Source organism: Schistocerca piceifrons, unplaced genomic scaffold (genome assembly GCF_021461385.2).
Source record: "Schistocerca piceifrons isolate TAMUIC-IGC-003096 unplaced genomic scaffold, iqSchPice1.1 HiC_scaffold_2246, whole genome shotgun sequence".
Lineage (NCBI taxonomy): Eukaryota > Metazoa > Arthropoda > Insecta > Orthoptera > Acrididae > Schistocerca > Schistocerca piceifrons.
In genome coordinates, this window is record NW_025728169.1 from 455,924 (window position 1) to 475,302 (window position 19,379).

The 19,379-nt window shown below is 44.2% G+C and overlaps 1 protein-coding gene across 1 annotated transcript in view; it reads left to right on the forward strand.

Annotated features, from left to right (window-relative positions):
• Nucleotides 1-19,379, forward strand: part of LOC124742238 (skin secretory protein xP2-like) — a 50,646-nt gene that overhangs the window by 14,676 nt on the left and 16,591 nt on the right. The window contains exon 2 of the mRNA XM_047248772.1: nt 12,956-13,633. Coding sequence (XP_047104728.1) covers nt 12,956-13,633 — 678 coding nt within the window. The remainder of the gene's footprint in view (nt 1-12,955; nt 13,634-19,379) is intronic.

Genomic DNA, 19,379 nt, shown 5'->3' on the forward strand with positions numbered 1-19,379 from the left:
TGTCTGCTAGCTACAATACACTTGATAGATTTCCAGATACAATTACAAAGGTTATATGGTTAATTTTTGAGGAAATAATTAGAAGTTTGCAACCACTTTCTCATACCATAGAACGAATGGCAGTTCTTACAAATGGCTTATTCTAGAAGTTTGTGTGAGTGTTCTGTGATCCATTTTACATGTTCTAATGGCAAATCCCCCTCATTTTTTCATCACAACAGAGGCTGGCATGAAACTGGACTGCACAAATTTACTGGTTTCATTTCTCAACTGCTTTTTGAACCAAACGTTTTTGTCATTAAGCACAGTTGACCTGCACAGTCAATTTTCTGGATTTGAAAATTTGTGTTCTTCACGGCTTAAAAAATTTCTCTGCGGAAAATCTTGTTCTGTCTGTTGTCATGTGCTGTCTTTTCATTTGCATTCCTCCATTTTTGGGACAGAGCTAATGAAATTATCCTCATCAGAAATTGTTTTACAGCATATAATAATCAAAAAAACAAATTAGTTTATCTACTTGTAATGTTTACAGTGTAACCACCAGTGTTTCTACGAAGCAGCACATCACACCTGGCCACTGACCTCTTCAGTTTTCAGTACAAGGAATATTCTTAAACATGCACTAGTCCCTAATCATGATCATAGAAATAGAGACTGAACCTGTTGGCCCTTTCAGTCCAGCACTTTGGCCTGCAGTCATTTTGGTGGCTGTCTGCTCTACTTCACACCCAGCAGTCCGTCACTAACTGGAGTTTACGCGGTCACTTTGTGAAAAAGAATGTTATTTCCGCTGTCTATTCCTATCTCATTGGAGATTTAATAAATTCTATCTGCTTCATAATAATTCTCCGACGCCAAACACAAAAAATATTTTTAGGAAAATCTGAAAATGTAACTAGCCTCTTGTGAATGTACAACTTGACTGATTAATGTGTGCCACTGAATAATTTATCAACTGGGTTTCTGTATGCATCTACATGTATTGTCAGCTTTCTTATCTTGAAATTCTACTTCAGTATGAGAACCAACTGGATTTAAATGACCATTTCAAGGTCAGAAGTGTGTACTTATATTTACCACTGAACTAGCTCAACAGCTTGACTCATTACAAGAAAGAGTGCTAGAAAATGTGATTGCACATTGAACAAGATTTCTTTTTCTTTTCTTTTTTTATATTTTATTTATTTATTTATTTATTTATTTATTTATTTATTTATTTATTTATTTATTTATTTATTTATTTATTTATTTATTTATTTATTTATTTATTTATTTATTTATTTATTTATTTATTTATTTATTTATTTATTTATTTATTTATTTATTTATTTATTTATTTATTTATTTATTTATTTATTTATTTATTTATTTATTTATTTATTTATTTATTTATTTATTTATTTATTTATTTATTTATTTATTTATTTATTTATTTATTTATTTATTTATTTATTTATTTATTTATTTATTTATTTAGGGGGGATGAACAACAACTCAATCATCATATTTACAAGCTCAGCTACCTAGAATGGACTGCTTTCTTCCTATGCTTCCAATGTTTTAAATATAAGGAAGTAAGTATTATTAATCTCGCTTGTTATTGACAAGTTTGGTGGCTTCAAATGTGAGCACTAACTAGGCTGCAGACCAAGTTAGGTTTATATCGCCAATACACATTCTCAGTCCAAGATAAGCAACATGCTGCAAACTTGCATGATCTCCAAAACCCCTGGAACAGTTCTAACCACATTTGGCACACTAACAACAAGCTTCACAGGTATCTGCAGTGTGGTTGTCAGAAACACCTAGCTGACACTGGGGCTGAGATGTGGGCAGATAGCACAGCTGGCATGTCATGTCTGTGTAGTATCTGTCTCTTTATTCAATTGTTTTGCTCCTGGAGGGGCAGTACATGGGCAGGCAAAGCCAGGGAGGATGAGATTGAGAGAGGTAAGTCAGAAGTTGTGGAAGAAATGTACATGTAGAGGTTCGAGTGTAAGGTGGTCGAAGTGTGGGAGGTAGAGGTAGACAGAGTGTGGGGAGGGGGGAAAATGGGTGGTATGTATATGTCAGATGCAGATGCAGATGCAGGTGCAAGCAGGGGCACAGGAAAAATCCTGGATTGGATTGTGGACAAATGCTGTGCACAGGGTGCTGCTGCCTCACCCACCTACCTCACAAGATCAAACGAGTCAAATGTGTGAACAGCAAGCATTACAGAGAAGCCTCTGTGTTGCTATTGCTCTGTTGAAGGCTATCATTCTGATTTTTTTTAAACTGTCCAAAGCATTCCAAACTACAAGAACTTTCCTTACGCTGGACTCACTATTGGGGCCTGTAACAATCTGATGCATCACAGCTTACCCAAATAAGTTTCCTTTGTGTATGAAGATTCATTTATCTGGACTTGTCTTAAGGTGGTGTATTTGAATGGCATATTTAGATAACTTTGGTAAAGTTACGTTTTACACAACATTTACCTATTAATGGAATTGGGATTGTAGACTGGTCAGAAGTTTTGTTATTTTTCATGTATGTAAACTGATAGGGATGGACACCACACTTGTTGAAGCCAGAATAGTACTTGCAGCCTCAGCACAACTCACAGCACAGTGCCTGCAGAGTGTTACCTTATTCTGTGCTACAGCATCCTGTCTTGAAGATGTGTGGAAGGCCAGGAAATTTTAGAACTGTCATTCAACTGTCAAACTGAGTTCACATAATGTCAGAACAGATGTATGAACACTGTTTAAGCTACGTTACCTTGCATACAGTGATTTTAAACAAAGGTGCAATCGCAATATTTCTCTGCCCAAAAGACACCTTTTATTCTCTCTCTCTCTCTCTCTCTCTCTCTCTCTCTCTCGCACAAGCACACACAAATATACTGCTCCCATGATTGCTACCTAGCAGTGAGATCTAGCTTTTCCTGCTCACCTCATTTCTGATGTGCATCAAAATTAAAATTTAATAGTATGCTGCACCCAACTTTCTTGTAGAGCTCAATGAGGTTCCTGCCCTCAACCAGGTAACAGGCTGTATTCATTCTTTTGCTCAAAAATAAGAGAATTATCCAAATTGCTGCCTTTCCCTCTTCCTTGATTCTGTTCATCCCCTCCAACAGAACTAAATTTTTCCTACCTCAATCTGAGCTTAAATGACAAAGCTTTTATCTTTGCCATTAGTTCTGTGATATTTGTGTCTTTTACGCATAATCTCCATAAGCCCTTGGCCAGTCTCACTGGGAATCTCTTCTCCTGTCCCAATACAGTTGCCCCTGCATCTGAAAAAGAGTTCTGTAGTCATGTCGTCCAAAGGGTCAGGTCTTACATTACAGTTGGTACCTTAGAACAGCCACAAATGAGAGTTGCCAGTGGAAACACAACTTGCTAAAATACACAGCATCCAAAATGTAGAAATGTTCTTTTATTTGATGTAACTGTACGCCATAGGGGGTCAGGGAAATCAGTCATTGTACGGCACTTACACTGAGGAACACATTAAATGATCCAATGTAGTAATTTAAATACGAGATAATAAAAATCTTATGGTGCAAACAAATGACCTAAAAAGAGTTCTTATAGTCACAGGCACATTGTGGAAGTGAGAATAACCATAACAGAATTCAGGATTACTTTGGTCCAATTGTGGAGTATCATCCATATCTGTAACTTATTATAGTCCGTTCATCCCCAGGATCACACTACGACAGCAGGAGGGGAGTCAGTGTTTACAGCAAGATATATGAGGGGTGGTCAAAAAGTTTATATCCTAAGTTAGTTACCATAGTGCCTTCCACAAATACCACCACCTACGTTTATGGTGACCCTTTCTGGGTATGCAAGTCAAATTTCGCATCTCCTGCTTCATTAGTTTTTCCACTTGGATGTGTTTTATATCTTAGTATAAGCAAAATGGTGAATATTGAGAGAATAAGGAACTGTGCTGTGATTGCATATCTTCATTTGAAGGGAGTGACACCCAAGGAAATTGTGGAGGACATGTGGAATATACATAAGGACAGTGCTCTGTCTTATGAAACAGTGAGAAACTGGGTGTCTAACTTCAACACTCATTCTTCAATGTTTGAAGACTTGCCAAGCAGTGGAAGACCTAACACCATTGCCACTGATGAAACAGTAATTGCAATTCATGGTACGATTTTATAGGATCATCAAACAACATTGCAGCACACTGAAACCACATTTGGAATCTTTCATGGGCATGCTCACAACATTGTTATTGATATTCTGGGAATGCAAAGTTTCATCTCAGTTGGTCCTGGAAGACTTGAATGCAGATCAGGGGTGGGAACATCTGCAGCATTATGAATAAATCGTGCACCAATTTGAAGTGGATGAAGACAGCTTTCTTGCAAGGAATGTGATAATGGACAAAATGTTGATTCACCACTTTGATTCCAAGACAAAACAGCTGTCACAACAATGGAAACGTCCTTCATCCCCTATCCCAAACAGACTCCAGGTGCAAAAATCAGCTGGTAAGTTATTGGCATTGGTCTTCTGTGATGCAGAAGGGGTAAACACGGCGGATTACTTGCGAAAAGGTGTAACTGTCAGTGGATCATACTATTGCACCCTCCTGCACCATTTGAAAGAAGAGATAAAGGAAATAAGTGTGGAAAATTGGCACGTGGAGTTCTTTTCCATCAGAACAGTGCATCAGCACTCAAAGCCCTCGCAATACTGTGTGACACTGGGCTTGAATTTTTACATTATCTGCCATATTCCTCAGATTTGGCTCCATCAGTCTTATTTCTTTTTGGAAACCTAAAAATGACCTCGAAGGACAATGATGATGCAGTGAATGCTTGGTTGGATTTGAAATTAAAGACTTTTTATTTGAATGGTTTGCAGAAGTTATCTGAGTGTGCCCACAAATGTATTAGTGTACATGGGTATCATATTGAAAAATAAATTGATATAACCCCCTCTCATAGAGTGTCCTAAGTAACTTTAAATTGAAGAAATTAAGGAACTAATTTGAAACCATGGGGGTACTTGCCAAGACAGCAGTAGATTCTTGTCAGGAGAATCATTTTAATTATCATGAGTGCCTTTGAGTGTGCTGGTGCAAAACGGACTTGAAAATGGCACTGGTGGAAAGAGAGAAAAATCACAATATAATTGGACAACTGGGTAGGCAAGTGCAAAAATCAAGAAACTGGGGAGCAATGAATTCCCTCTGAGTAATACGTAAACTCAATTTGGAGTCCTAGATGAAAATGATGCATCTTATTTTAAAGCATACATCGGGGTATTATGAGGGCAACAAAATCACTTGCCAACAGAAAAATGCCCCTATCAGAGCACAAAAAGGCAAATATGCTCCTGTTTAATACACCAATTAAAAAGTGGGGTACTAGCTGCCACATTCTATCTTCCTCAAACTGTAACTTGCTTACACTCACTAGCCATCACACCAAGTCGCTTATACCCATCAATCACTGTCATTTTCTCTCTATCTCTGTAACTGTCCCCGTGTCATAGTCATGGTTCCCTTCCTTCTGCCCTGCTACTATTGTCTCCTCTCACTGCCACCCTCTTACTGCTAATGTCTCATTCAATCCTTTCCATTGCAGCTGTCTTCTCACTACTGTTATCTTCTCTCTTCTTTGTTGCCACTGTTGATGACTGTCTTTGATTATCACCGGTTCTCACTCATACTAATTTCTTCTGGGGATTTTTCTCCTACTGGAACTGTCTTTCACTATTTTTCTTGCACCCTTCTGTCACTGCCATGTGTGTTCCAATCCCACTTTGTTCCTCTCTTTCTCTCAAACTCTGTCTATTTCACTCCACCCTTTTTATAACACAACCACTGTATAATACCTGTGGTGTCACCGCCAGACACCACACTTGCTAGGTGGTAGCATTTAAATCGGCCGCGGTCCATTAGTATACGTCGGAACCGCGTGTCGCCACTGTCAGTGATCGCAGACCGAGCGCCGCCACACGGCAGGTCTAGAGAGACTTACTAGCACTCGCCCCAGTTGTACAGCAGACTTTGCTACCGATGCTACACTGACAAATACGCTGTCATTTGCCGAGACGATAGTTAGCATAGCCTTCAGCTACGCATTTGCTACGACCTAGCAATGCGCCTTTACCAGTTAATATTGAGATTGTAAAACATGTACCGTCAAGAGCGATGTACACCAATTATGGATTAAAGTTAAGTATTACATCAACTACATACTTTATTTGCTACTATTAATTCCCTTAACTGTTCCAGACCTCACTCTAGTATGCGTGAGCTTGAACGCGTGCCTTTCGGCTACCTGTCACTGTGGATTGGCTGTCTTGCCAGTCCACAACAATATCATCCATTATTTATTACTTTTCCAGCATTTTACTGCTGTTTCCATTCTTTCCCTACTATGGCAAGGCATGTCAGTTGTATGACGAGAATTTCATGGGTCAGTAACATTTTGAGATTTTGCTTCTGTGAAACCGAGTAAGTCCAAGGTAAATTTACACCTCCGTCCAGAATTTACATGCACAAAACTTTCACATGTGCTCAAACATTACAACTTTAAGTTCCAGAACCCTTCTGATTACAACAGACACTTCACTTCTCCATTACTAAGTCCCTTTATTCACTTTTAAACAATGTTTTTTGCCTCACACTGCATTTTATGTGCATATTTTACAAGCACAGGTACGCTAACTTTTAAACACTGTATCTTAGAAACGGTTAAAGATATCTATAAAATTTTCAACTTTTTTTAGGACTGGAATCTTAAGAATGTGTCATAAAAATTACAGCCATCGCCTGTACATAGCCATCTTGGAATCTGTGGCTTGGATTTGATTCTCAAAAACCACATTTTTGGGGTATTTCATGTTGTGTCTAGACAAGACAGCCTAGACACAATGAGAGGAAGCCGAAAGGCACACGCTAAGCTAAAGCAGGATGGCGTGAGGTCTGAAACAGGATACGTAATGAATGCTATAAAGAAAAGTACGTAGCTTCTGGAATACTTAACTTTAATCCATCCTTTTGGTACATCTGGAGATTGTGGCGATACAAGTGAGACTCTTTAGATACATGCAATGTTACTAATGGCGCCTTGCTAGGTCGTAGCCATTGACTTAGCTGAAGGCTATTCTAACTATCTGCTCTGCAAATGAGCGAGGCTTCGACAGTGTGCATCGCTAGCTACGTCGTCCGTACAACTGGGGCGAGTGCTAGTCCGTATCTCGAGACCTGCCTTGTGGTGGCGCTCGGTCGGCGATCCCTGACAGTGGCGACACGCGGGTCCGACATGTACTAATGTACCGCGGCCGATTTAAAGCTACCACCTAGCAAGTGTGGTGTCTGGCGGTGACACCACATTTCATGATAATGGATACTGATATTTGAAAACAGGAAGATGGTGTTTCTAGATAAATGCATAGAGATTATATCCTTAAAACTTCAGCAGTTTGCTCTTGTTAGTTATTTAATTTATCCAGTGCTGACATAAGCAAATGCTAAGAAACTTTTTTTTTGTATTGTTTGGAGTCTTTGCAGGAACCACCAATGATCTAATTGGTGCCTCCATGAGCTTCTTAAGGCACGCTGTAGACCACACTGAACACAAAAACAAATAACCTATTTGCTCCATTTGCCTAACCTGAAAAACATGTGTAATATTAAAAAAATTGACCCTGTACTGCAGGATAGTTACAGGCACGCAACTGCTTCCTAGCCCAAGGGCTATACAAAACACTTGACCCTAACTTTATGTCACCAATAGACCCCAAAGTCACAGCCCTGGAAAAACCACTTTTTATGCATTTGGAAAGTACTGGTATGACTCACAGTCATATGTATTCCAGTTGAGGTTGACCAGGCAACAGATAATGATAGCAAGAGCCACATTAACAAATGTCAATTATATAGTAAGTTTTATGGAAGGACATGAACAGATTATTAGTCAAGGACTGAAAAGCCTCTGTCTGCATACAATACAATTCAAAAACATCACTTATCAAATGCAGCAACGAGCTGTTACATTGATACCACTGATGTGTATTTAAAATCTGAAATCTACTCACCAAGCAGTGGCAGAAAACACACACACACACACACACACACACACACACACACACACACACACACACACACACACAGAGGTTAAACTTATAAAAGCTTTCAAAGCCAGCGGCAACTCCCAGTGGAAGAGTTGAAGCTGTAGGAAGAGCAGTGAAGGAAGAGGACTTGAGAGATGTAGGAAAAGGAGTACAGTTCAAGAAAGCATTTGAAACTTATTGCTTGTCGAACATCCCACTATAGGTATTATTAGCCTTTATCCAGGGCTCAGAAAGGCATATGAGCTCCAATTTTAAATTTTGCCAATTATGTCATTGGCGCTAGATATTGCAGAACCACTGAAAAGGGTGGTGACTCAATAATTTTAAGAAATTGCATTAAGTTCAGTGAAACAAATAAAATGTATCATCTAAATGTAGAAAAGCACTTTGAACATTGTGTACTTTAACTGAAACAACAGCAAACAGTCATTACTTGCAGCTACAGATCACGAGACGGAAACATCGCTCACTTTCTACAAAATCTGTAATCTGCAATTACTTTTTTCCTTTTTGAAATGTAATAAGTTATTGTGTACTTTTATTTTAATGTAAAATAGCGGTGGTTTCACGTGAAGCCAGTGACTTAAGAAAAGAGCTAGCAACTTTCTCAATGGAAAATACTCCGAAAGAACCTACTAGACTAACATCAACTTTCTCTTCTTCCACTGACACTATCACTGTAAATCCCTACTCTGCCCCAGTAATAAAACTTTAGAACTCGTCAAATGGTCTCTCTGATGGCAAAGGCCTCCTGTTGGATGTAAACCTACAATATGAAGTAAATTCCATGTCCACCTCACTCAAAATAATTCACTGGAGGTGCATTTATGATCCTGATAGTTAATTATTTAAGGATTTGTTAAAACACAGTCTTTGGTAAATGTTTACCTGGAAGAAGACACTCATAAAAAGGCTAAGAATTTTGTTGACACTCTGAACCTGAAAATGAAGGGTTGATAACACAATGAATATTCAGCTCATACACAACTAAGCAAAGACTGTAAAAGGAAAGAAAAAGTAAGAGAAACCCCAGTTTTCTTAATTATTTCAAAAAATATGAGAAAGTTCTTCAGAAACTGATATCCAAGTCAGATAAGCTCTCAGTCAATCAGTACATTAAAAATTCAATCAACATGAATAAAGCTGTGTGGAAAGTTGTCAGTGGTACTACAAGAACAAACCACTGCCTTATTTTCTAGGTGAGAATGGGAAAGAATATCATATCATAAAGAAATAAGTGAATTTTTTAATGCACATGCCACAAATAATGTGAGTATTCCTTCTTTAGGAATGACCAAACAACAAAAAAACCTTTCTGAAATAATTGCTAAAAAATCAGACTGGCCAATCTTCTTAACACCAACGCCAGCTGCAGAGGTTATAACAATTATCAGAGTAACAAATATCTCATGCTTTTGCGATACTGATGGTTTGTCTGACCATTTAATAAGAAACTGGCCACAGAAATTGCTGGATCCCTTTGTGATGAAATAAACAGTTCATTAAGCAATGACTGCTTTCTGGAACTCTTCAAAATCTCAAGAGTCATTCTGGTTCTCAAAAATGGTGATCAACATGCTGTAAATAATTACTAACCAATATACCCCTTAACAGCAGTAAGAAATGTAACTGAAAAAGTAATGTGCAATTATGTGTTATAATTCCCGAATAAAGCAAAATTATTATCAAAACATCAATATGGGTTTTGCAAGTACAGATTTGTTAATGAGCCCTTCTTGCTCCCTGTGACCAAATTTTCTTTTCTTTCAATCACAGAGAATTCTCCTCTGGGTTGTTCTTTGATGTAACCAAATCATTTGATTTGGTTAATCACCAGATATTGTTTCAGAAATGAGGCACATATGGCAACTAAGCAGTGTGTAATCAATGGTTTGAATCGTACTAACAAACCCAAGCTGGAATGTCAATTGATAAAAAAAAGGGCATTCCAGCAGGAAGTGGTGGACGGTTAAAATTTGGGCGCAATGTGTACAAAGTGGTGGGGCAGCACCACTGAGCAAATGACAATGACTAAAAAGGCAGTGCCCAAAATGCAGCCAAGTTAAAATAATCTCCTTCCAGTGAGAAGCCCAAGACGAGGTCATCCAAGGTGCTGGGAGAGGCTTAATAAGCCTAAGGTTATTCCTGTGAAGGAGGACCATTGGCGATGCCAAATGGGCACCACCTCCTGACAGGTGGGAAGTCAGAGATCATCCGAGAGAATAGAGGTACTCGTGGGCTGAGATACAAGTTTGGTTGTTTGGTTGGTTTAGGGGTGGGAGAAGGGACCAAACTATGAGGTAATTGGTCCCTTGGTCGTAATAAATCAATGTCACAAGTTTGAGAGTAAAATGGATGAAACGTGTAACACCAAATGGAAAGAAAGGAAAAGCCACAAGAACAAAGGGCAAGCAATGAATAATAGAAGGAACAAAACAGGACAAGAAAACACAGTGACACTAGAAACAGAAGGGAGTAAAACATGAAAGCAGATTACAGTGGCTGGCCAACCACGAGAATAAAAAGGGAAAGCCAGCCACTCTGCAATACATTAAAACCTCTACCATAAAAGTACTAGGGTCGAGGACACAGAGGGACAAAGGACATGCACTGAAACCTACATAGTAGTATAAACCCCACTCTCTTGGATAAAACGTAGAGCTAAAGCTGCTGCGGAGGCATTGTCACCCAACACTGAAGCCGGGGTGCTGGGAAAGTTAAAAGTCTGCAGCAGAGTGGCTAAAAGTAGGCAGTCCCGCAAGAGGTGGATGACTGTCATTTGGGAGCCACAGTGACACTGAGGTGGGTCTTGCAATGGAATAGGCAACCATGCGTTAGCCACGTATGGCCAATGTGGAGCCGGCAGTGGACAACTGATTCCCTGTGAGAGGCCTCCACGGAAGACTTCCACACATTCATAGTCTCCTTAATGACACGCAGTTTTTTATGTGTGCCGTTATGACATTCCATCTCCAAAAGCCAGAAAACCCTGCGGTGTAAGACAGAATGCAGGTCAGCTTCGGAGATGCCTATCTCCGGAAGCTGCTTCTGCATCGCCCGTTCGGCCAGCCTGTCGGCAAGTTCGTTGCCGGGGATTCTGACGTGTCCTGGGGTTCACACATACACCATAGAATGGTAGGACTGTTCCACAGCACTGACAGACTCCTGAATGGACGCTACAAGATGGTGGTCAGGGTAGCACTGGCCAATAGCTTGTAGGCTAATCAGTCAGTACACATGAGAAATGACTCACCAGGGCACGAGCGAATGTACTCGAGAGCATGAGATATGGCCGCCAGCTCTGCAGGGAAAACACTGCAGCCAACTGGCAAGGAGTGCTTCTCAACATGTCCTCCATGAACATAAGTGAAGCCTACGTGACCATCAGCCATTGAGCTGTTGGTGTAAACCACTTCAGGGCTTCAAAACTCGTCAAGAATCGATAGGAAGTAACAGCAGAGAGCCACAGAGTTAATTGAGTCCTCAGGGCCGTGCAAAAGGTCCAGGCAAAGCTGCAGCCAAGGCGTACACCGTGGAGGCGTATGTTGAAGGGACCGCAAGTAGAGGTGGTAAAGGGAAGGACTGCAGTACGGAGAGAAGGGACCGCACGCGTACTGCAGTTATTAGCCCTGATCTGGGTCGCCTATGTGGGAGATGGGCTGCCATAGGCAGGAAAAGGAGACAGCAGTTCAGATGCTCAGAGGAACTACAAATGTGTGCTGCGTGACTGGCGAGCAGCCTCCACCAGTGTGCTGTTCACCGGACTGGTCCTAAAAGCTCCTGTCGCTAATCAAACCCCACAGTGGTGCACAGGGTTAAGTAAATGCAATGCTGAAGGCACTGCAAACCATAAACTACACCCCCATAGCCTATTAGGGATTGGACAAGGGCTCTGTAGAGCTGTAGCAGTGTACAGCAATCTGAACCCCAATTGGTGTTACTCAGGCAATGGAGGGCATTGAGTTATTGCCACCACTTCTGCTTAAGCTGCTGGTAGGGTGAGTGGATCATCATTAAGGTAAAGTGCGGGTTCCGGATGAAAAGTACGACGCTGACAGAAGTGCATGACACAAGAAATTGCAGCTGAAAACTGGAAGCTGTGGGCTAGAGCCCATGACTGCACCTTGTGCATGGTTCCCTGGAGGCGCTGCTCAGCAACGATAGTACTGGAACAGCAATATGAAATGCAGAAGTCGTCTGCATACGGAGAAGGTGAGACGGAGGGGCTGACAGCTGCGTCTAGACCATTAATGGTCACTAAAAATAGAGAGACAATACAGATCCCTGCGGGACTCCATTCTCCTGGATATGTATGGAACTCTGGGACTCACCAAGTTGGACACGGAAAGTACGGAGCGACAGGAAGTTTTGGATAAAAATCGGGAGTAGTCTCTGGAAACCCCACTCATAAAATGTGGCAAGGATATGATGTCGCCAAGTCATGTCGTAATCTTTATGTATGTCAGAAAGACGGCAATCAGGAGTTGCCATCTGCAAAAGGCAGTTCGGATATCAGACTTTATGGACACAAGATCATCAGTGGTAGAGAGACCTTGGTGGAAGCCACCCTGACATGGAGCCAGCAAGCCATGTGATACCAGTACCCAACCCAACTGTCGACATACCATACATTCCAGCAGCTTACAAAGAACGTTGGTGAGGCTGATGGGCCGATAACTATCCACATCAAGCTGGTTTATACCGGGTTTGAGCACCGGAATGATGGAGCTCTCCTGCATTGCGATGGAAAGACGCCGTCGCACCAGATCCTGTTCAAGCTGAAGAGAATATGTCGCTTGTAGTCAGATGAAAGCTGTTTAATCATCTTGCTGTGGATGCTACCGCGCCCAGCAAAGCGCCCAGCAAAGCGCCCAGCAAAGCGCCCAGCAAAGCGCCCAGCAAAGCGCCCAGCAAAGCGCCCAGCAAAGCGCCCAGCAAAGCGCCCAGCAAAGCGCCCAGCAAAGCGCCCAGCAAAGCGCCCAGCAAAGCGCCCAGCAAAGCGCCCAGCAAAGCGCCCAGCAAAGCGCCCAGCAAAGCGCCCAGCAAAGCGCCCAGCAAAGCGCCCAGCAAAGCGCCCAGCAAAGCGCCCAGCAAAGCGCCCAGCAAAGCGCCCAGCAAAGCGCCCAGCAAAGCGCCCAGCAAAGCGCCCAGCAAAGCGCCCAGCAAAGCGCCCAGCAAAGCGCCCAGCAAAGCGCCCAGCAAAGCGCCCAGCAAAGCGCCCAGCAAAGCGCCCAGCAAAGCGCCCAGCAAAGCGCCCAGCAAAGCGCCCAGCAAAGCGCCCAGCAAAGCGCCCAGCAAAGCGCCCAGCAAAGCGCCCAGCAAAGCGCCCAGCAAAGCGCCCAGCAAAGCGCCCAGCAAAGCGCCCAGCAAAGCGCCCAGCAAAGCGCCCAGCAAAGCGCCCAGCAAAGCGCCCAGCAAAGCGCCCAGCAAAGCGCCCAGCAAAGCGCCCAGCAAAGCGCCCAGCAAAGCGCCCAGCAAAGCGCCCAGCAAAGCGCCCAGCAAAGCACCCAGCAAAGCGCCCAGCAAAGCGCCCAGCAATCGCATTTGTGTCGGTACATAACTCGCCATTTGTGGTAACACCAGGGACAGCTGTTGGGGCCTGGTACCCGAAAAGACGTTTCATCTTGCGCAGACTTGGGAAGGTTCCGTGTGGCACCCAATGGTGCAGAGGTATCTCTCCCAACACTCCTGCTTCCGTCATCTGGTAAGTTGGCAAACTTGGACACGAAGACGTTTAAAGGCTGTGAGGTGCTCCAGGGAAGGGTGCCGCTTATGCCACTGTAGAGCTCACTGACGCTCCTTAATTGCTTCAGCGACTTCTGGCTACCACCAAGGGATTGCCTCACACTGCAGGCTCCCTAAAAAGCGAGAGATCGAGTGTTCAGCCGCAGCAACAATTGTGCTAGTCACCTGCTCAACCATCACATCGATGTTGCCGTGTGGAGGAGATTCTGCAGTGACAGCAGACGTAAAAGTTCCCCAGTCCGCCTTGTTCCAAGCCCATGTGGGCAGGCATCCATGTGCCTGATGCTGGGGCAGTGATAGAAAAATGGGAAAGTGCCACTACCACGCAGATCGTCATGTGCTCTCCAGTGGATAGATGGGAGAAGTCCTGGCAGCAAATTGATAAATCAATGGCCGAGTAACTACCATGAGCCACACTGAGCTGTGTGGCAGCCCCAGTATTTTAGAGACAGAGGTCGAATTGCGACAGTAAAGTTTCGACATCTCTGCCTCGGCCAGTAAGCACGGTACCACCCCACATGGGCTTATGGGCATTAAAATCTCCCAGAAGTATAGGAAATCTTCAGGGAGTTGATCAATCACTGCAGCTAATACATTCAAGGGTAGTGCACCATCTGGAGGAAGATATACATTGCAGACAGTTATTTCCTGTGTCGTCCTTATTCTGACAGCCACAGCTTCAAGAGGGATTTGAAAGGGCAAGTGTTCACTACAGACCGAGTTTAGGACAAATGCAAACTCCACCAGACATACTATTATAGTCACTACGGTTCCTCTAATGTAATGTAACGCCGCGGAGGGCAGGGGTCCACACTGCTGGGAATGGGGTTTCCTGGAGGGCAATGCAGATAGCAGGTGTAAAGCTTAACAGTTGCTGTAGCTCAACCAGGCGGTGGAAAAAACCGCCGCAATTCCACTGGAGGATGACGTCATCATGAGAGTGAGGCGTAAACTGCCTCATTGAATGTTCCATGCCTTCCCAGAGTCCCCTGCTGCCATCGATTTATTGCCTGAGCAGTCTATATCCATTGTGTGTGAGGGTGTCCTCAGCGGACACCAAAATCTCCATTCCATATTCAGCTGCAGAGCTTGTAGGTAGCAATGTCCTTGGTCTTAGGGATTTTCTTTTTTGATTTCTCTCGCTGCTTCTTGGATTTCTCTGGCTGGGAGGACTTAACTGCCTCAGTCTCTGCGACTGAGAATGAGTGTGAAGCGCTATGATCAGTTGCTTTTGGGCTCTTCAGCCACTCGTGGGTGTCATCTTACCCACTAGAAGAAACCTGGGAAGGGAGTGACCCAAAGGACACTTTCCTAGCAAGAGAAGCCAAAGAAGACTTGCGATTCTCCAGCTTACAAGCGGAGACGTACGTCCCCGATGGTTGGGGGGTGGGGTTGTTGCTCCCAAAGTTGATGATACCGGAGCAACAGGGAGGGAAATTCCCCCACCATCAAGGGCGTAGGTGTAGTCTTCCATCTCTGAGAGGTGACCTGGGTTGGCGGAGCTGATGGTGCCATAAGTGTTGTAGCGGCGGTGTAAGACGATGCCATACGCACTGGATGCAGGTGTTCAAATTTTGTCTTAGCCTCAGTGTTGATCAGTTTGTCCAGGGTATTTTACTCCATGATTTTCCATTCTTTCTGGAAAATCCTGCAGTCAGGCGAGCAAGTTGAATGATGCTCTCCACAGCTGACACATATGGGAGGCAGGGCACATTCAGTATTGGGATGTGATGGGTGTCCGCAGACTCTGCATGTGATGCTGGAAGTACGGCGGGAAGACGTATGGCCGAACTTCCAGCACTTAAAGCACCACATTGGGGAGTCATATAGGGCTTTACATCACACCGGGACACGATCACCGTGACCTTGACCTTCTCAAGCAATGTATCACCCACAAAGGCCAAGATAAAGGCACTGGAGGCAAGCTGACTACCCTTATGACCCCAGTTGATACGCCAGATGAAATGTACACAATGTACACCTCGCACCTCTAAATTGGCGCGCAGCTGTTCATCGGACTGCAAAAGAATGTCTCTGCGAAATATGATACCCTGAACCATATTTAAGCTCTTAGGGGGTGTGATGGTTGCAGAAACATCCTCCAGCTTGTCACAAGTGAGTAACTGCTGTGACTGGGCAGAGGATGCTGTTTTGATGAAGACCGACACAGATCTCGTTTTGGAGAAGCCCTCCAGCTCGCCAAATTTGTCCTCTAAATGCTCAACAGAAAACTGAAGCTCCATCACCATGAAAGATTCCCCATCAGCTCTCGAACAAACAAGGTACCAGGGAAAATAAGATCCATTGCCATCCTTAGTCTGACGTTTCTCCCACGGCATGGCCATAGAGGGGAACAATTTGGGGTTGTACTTCTGTGTGCTGAATTGAGCTCTTTATCACTTGGAGACTGCTGGTGTTTGACCACCAGCAAGAGACATTGGACTATGCTTCATCGCGCATCATCCGCCATGATGCCACCCACTCTGACCAGGGGCCCTCCCCATGGGCGCCACCCAGCTGCAGCAAATGCTACCTGGCAGGATGGCCATTGCTGGGAGTACAATGCCCCAGGGGCACATGTGGGGAGTTAGCAGCGCAGGCATCAGCAGAGTGATCCCTGTGTGGTCAAGGGGTACAATTAACAGGGTACTGGCTACAGTTCTGGATATCAGGCGCAAATAACTCCACGGTCATTGTTGATGCAGAAATTGACATTGCATAGTGCATGGTGGAAAACACACTCAGGAAGGTGTCCTCACCCAATAAATGGAGAATGGGCAGGACTGCAATCCAACAATGAGAAAGTTGGCTAAAGATCTCAATGCACGATGGACACGATGCACCTTTTAAGGCACCCTTCCAGAATTGGCTTGCTCTTCAGAAAAATTTTGAAGAATGGAGGTCAAACCCTATAGGGGACCATCACATAAATGCTAAAATGTGTGAAATCCCTTTTAGTCACTAAGTATGAAAGGCACAAATACCCTGGACCCACAGGATGCAGCCTCATTTCCTGGCAGACCAACATGACCAGGGACACTCAGAAAAGTGACATTGGCTCCACCAAGAGTGAGCAAGTGACAGTTTTCCTGTACCCACCGCACTATGGAATGAGCAGTGTACAGTGCACAAAGACTTTGGAGGGAGCTGAGTGATTCTGAGTAGAGGAAAGAATTTGGAAGTTGTGTCACCAGATGTACTCCATGGTCTGATACAAGGCAGAAAGCTCGGCTGTAAATACTGAAGAGGATGCCAGAAGCCAATATCAAAAGACACAGGTGCCAGAAGGCACACCTGACCCCACGGTCATTCTGAGAGCCATCAGTGTATACAAAGGTACCATAGCTAAGTTCCCTGCGAAGGTCATGACATTGAAGGCGATAGACCGATGCTGGAGTAGTGTCCTTAGGAAACGAATGTAGGCCAAAGTTAATGGGCCACTTCATGAAGCCAAGGTGATGAAGGGTTCACACCCACTGGGAAAGTTCAAGTAGCATGAAGTGAAGCCACTGCAGCAAGTGGCGAAAGCGAACACCAGGAGGTAACAGAAGAGGGACGAGCCCCAAATGAAGATCAAAGGTATCATCAAAGAAGGAGGCATAGGAGGGGGTGGCTATGCATGGCAGACAAATGGCATGCATACCTGCTGAGGAGCAGGTAACGGTGGTAGGACAGCAGTAGTTCAGCAGCACACAGACTCTCAACCGGGTTGGTGTAAAAGGCACCTGTGGCAACATGGATGCCACGATGGTCGATTGTATGGAGACAGCATAAAAGAAATGGGCATGCAGATGCACGAACAAAGCACCTGTAGCCAAGTTTTGAACGGACAAGGGACTGGTATAAACAGAGGAGGGTGGTTCGATTGGTAACCCAAGAAGTACCATTGAGGACACGGAGGACATTGAGGGGCAGTGTACAGAGGGCTGCCTGATAAGAGACAAGGGAGGACCAAGAGTGTTTCCTAACGTGCATGAGCCTCAAGAAATTCTTAGTGTTAATCAATGGAAGGGCAACAGGCCCAAGATGTAGAGATGGTGGGGGAAACCATTTGCGCCACCAGAAATTAATACAGATGGGTTTTGTCAGTGGAAAAGTGAAAGCCATTGGTGGTATTTCCGGAGTGAAGACTATCAAGACAGCGCTGAAGATGCTGCTCAGTTAGACAGGTCCACAGAGAACTGCAAAAGATCGCAAAATCATTGACAGAAAGGGAGTCGGAGATGCCCGGTGGGAGGCAGGCTATTATAGTGTTAATGGCGATAGCAAAGAGGTTGCCACTCATGACGGAACCCTGAGGAACACCATTTTCCTGAATAAAGGTGTCTAACAAGGCACAACACTCACACAACTCGAAAACTCAGTGTTGTAAAAATGCCTAAAGAAAACACGAAATCCACACTGTGCATTTGTGGGTAAATGGCGAGACTCCACACTAGCTGGGCACAAATCATATGTTCTATCACCTTGCAAATGCAGCTGGTAAGAGAGATGGGGTGGTAGCTAGAAGGAAGGTTTCTGTCCTTACCGGGCTTAGGTACGGGTACGGCGCCGGCTTCATGACAGCACCCTGGAAATGTGCCCTCGGCCCAGATGCGGTTGTATGTGTTAAGCAGAAAGCACTTGCCCCCAAGAGAGAGGTGCTGCAACATATGAATGTGGATAGAGTCTGGCCCTGGGGTGGAGGACTGAGATGAACTGAGAGCACGACCTAGCTCCCTAATAGTGAATGCGTCATTATAGCACTCACGATTTGGAGAAGGTAAGGGTATGGCCTGAACCTCCGATGACACTGGCACCTACTGTCAGACCAGAAATGGGGTAATGTATCTTTGTTCCAGAGAGCCATCAGAGGCTGTCCCACATGACAGAGGAAGGTGTGGAACTGTTAAAGGAACTAGTGAATGGAATCCAGCTAGCTATTTTGCTACCCCGGATAACTCGACCGTTTGCACACAACTGTTTATAATAAATGCAGTTTTCCAGTGTAGGGTGGTACATCTCAATGTACGAATTTTATTGACAGAGGTCGAGTTGATGAAGAAGATCAGCCAATAGGGCACCTCTCCGCTGGGTTTTGCGAGAACCCCAAAAGGGGTGATGCCCGTTAATGCCACTGAGTAGCACAAGTGGGCGACATACCTGCCCAATAAGCTGAAGGAAGTCTGCCCTGGTGACATCGAAGGACAGAGGTACGTAAATGGTACAGAGGGAGAAAGTCAGGTGAGGAAGGAAAAGGCGAATGGCAACAGCTTGAAGATGGGAAGTCAGGATGGCTGCAAAGGAATCCCATATGAGCAGCACGACACCCCCACGAGATGAGTTGAGATGCCAATGTCAGGGGGGAAGGTCAAAACGGATTGGTAAGTAATGCGGAAGCTCGAAGCAGTCTCAAGGGCGAAATTTTGTTTCCTAAAGGCAGATTACAAGGGGATGCTCTGATGCCAGATGCAGCCACAAATCCTCTCTGTGGACCGAAGGCCACATACTTTCCGTCGGAGGACAGTCACGGGGACGAAGGACGTAGGGGTGTCA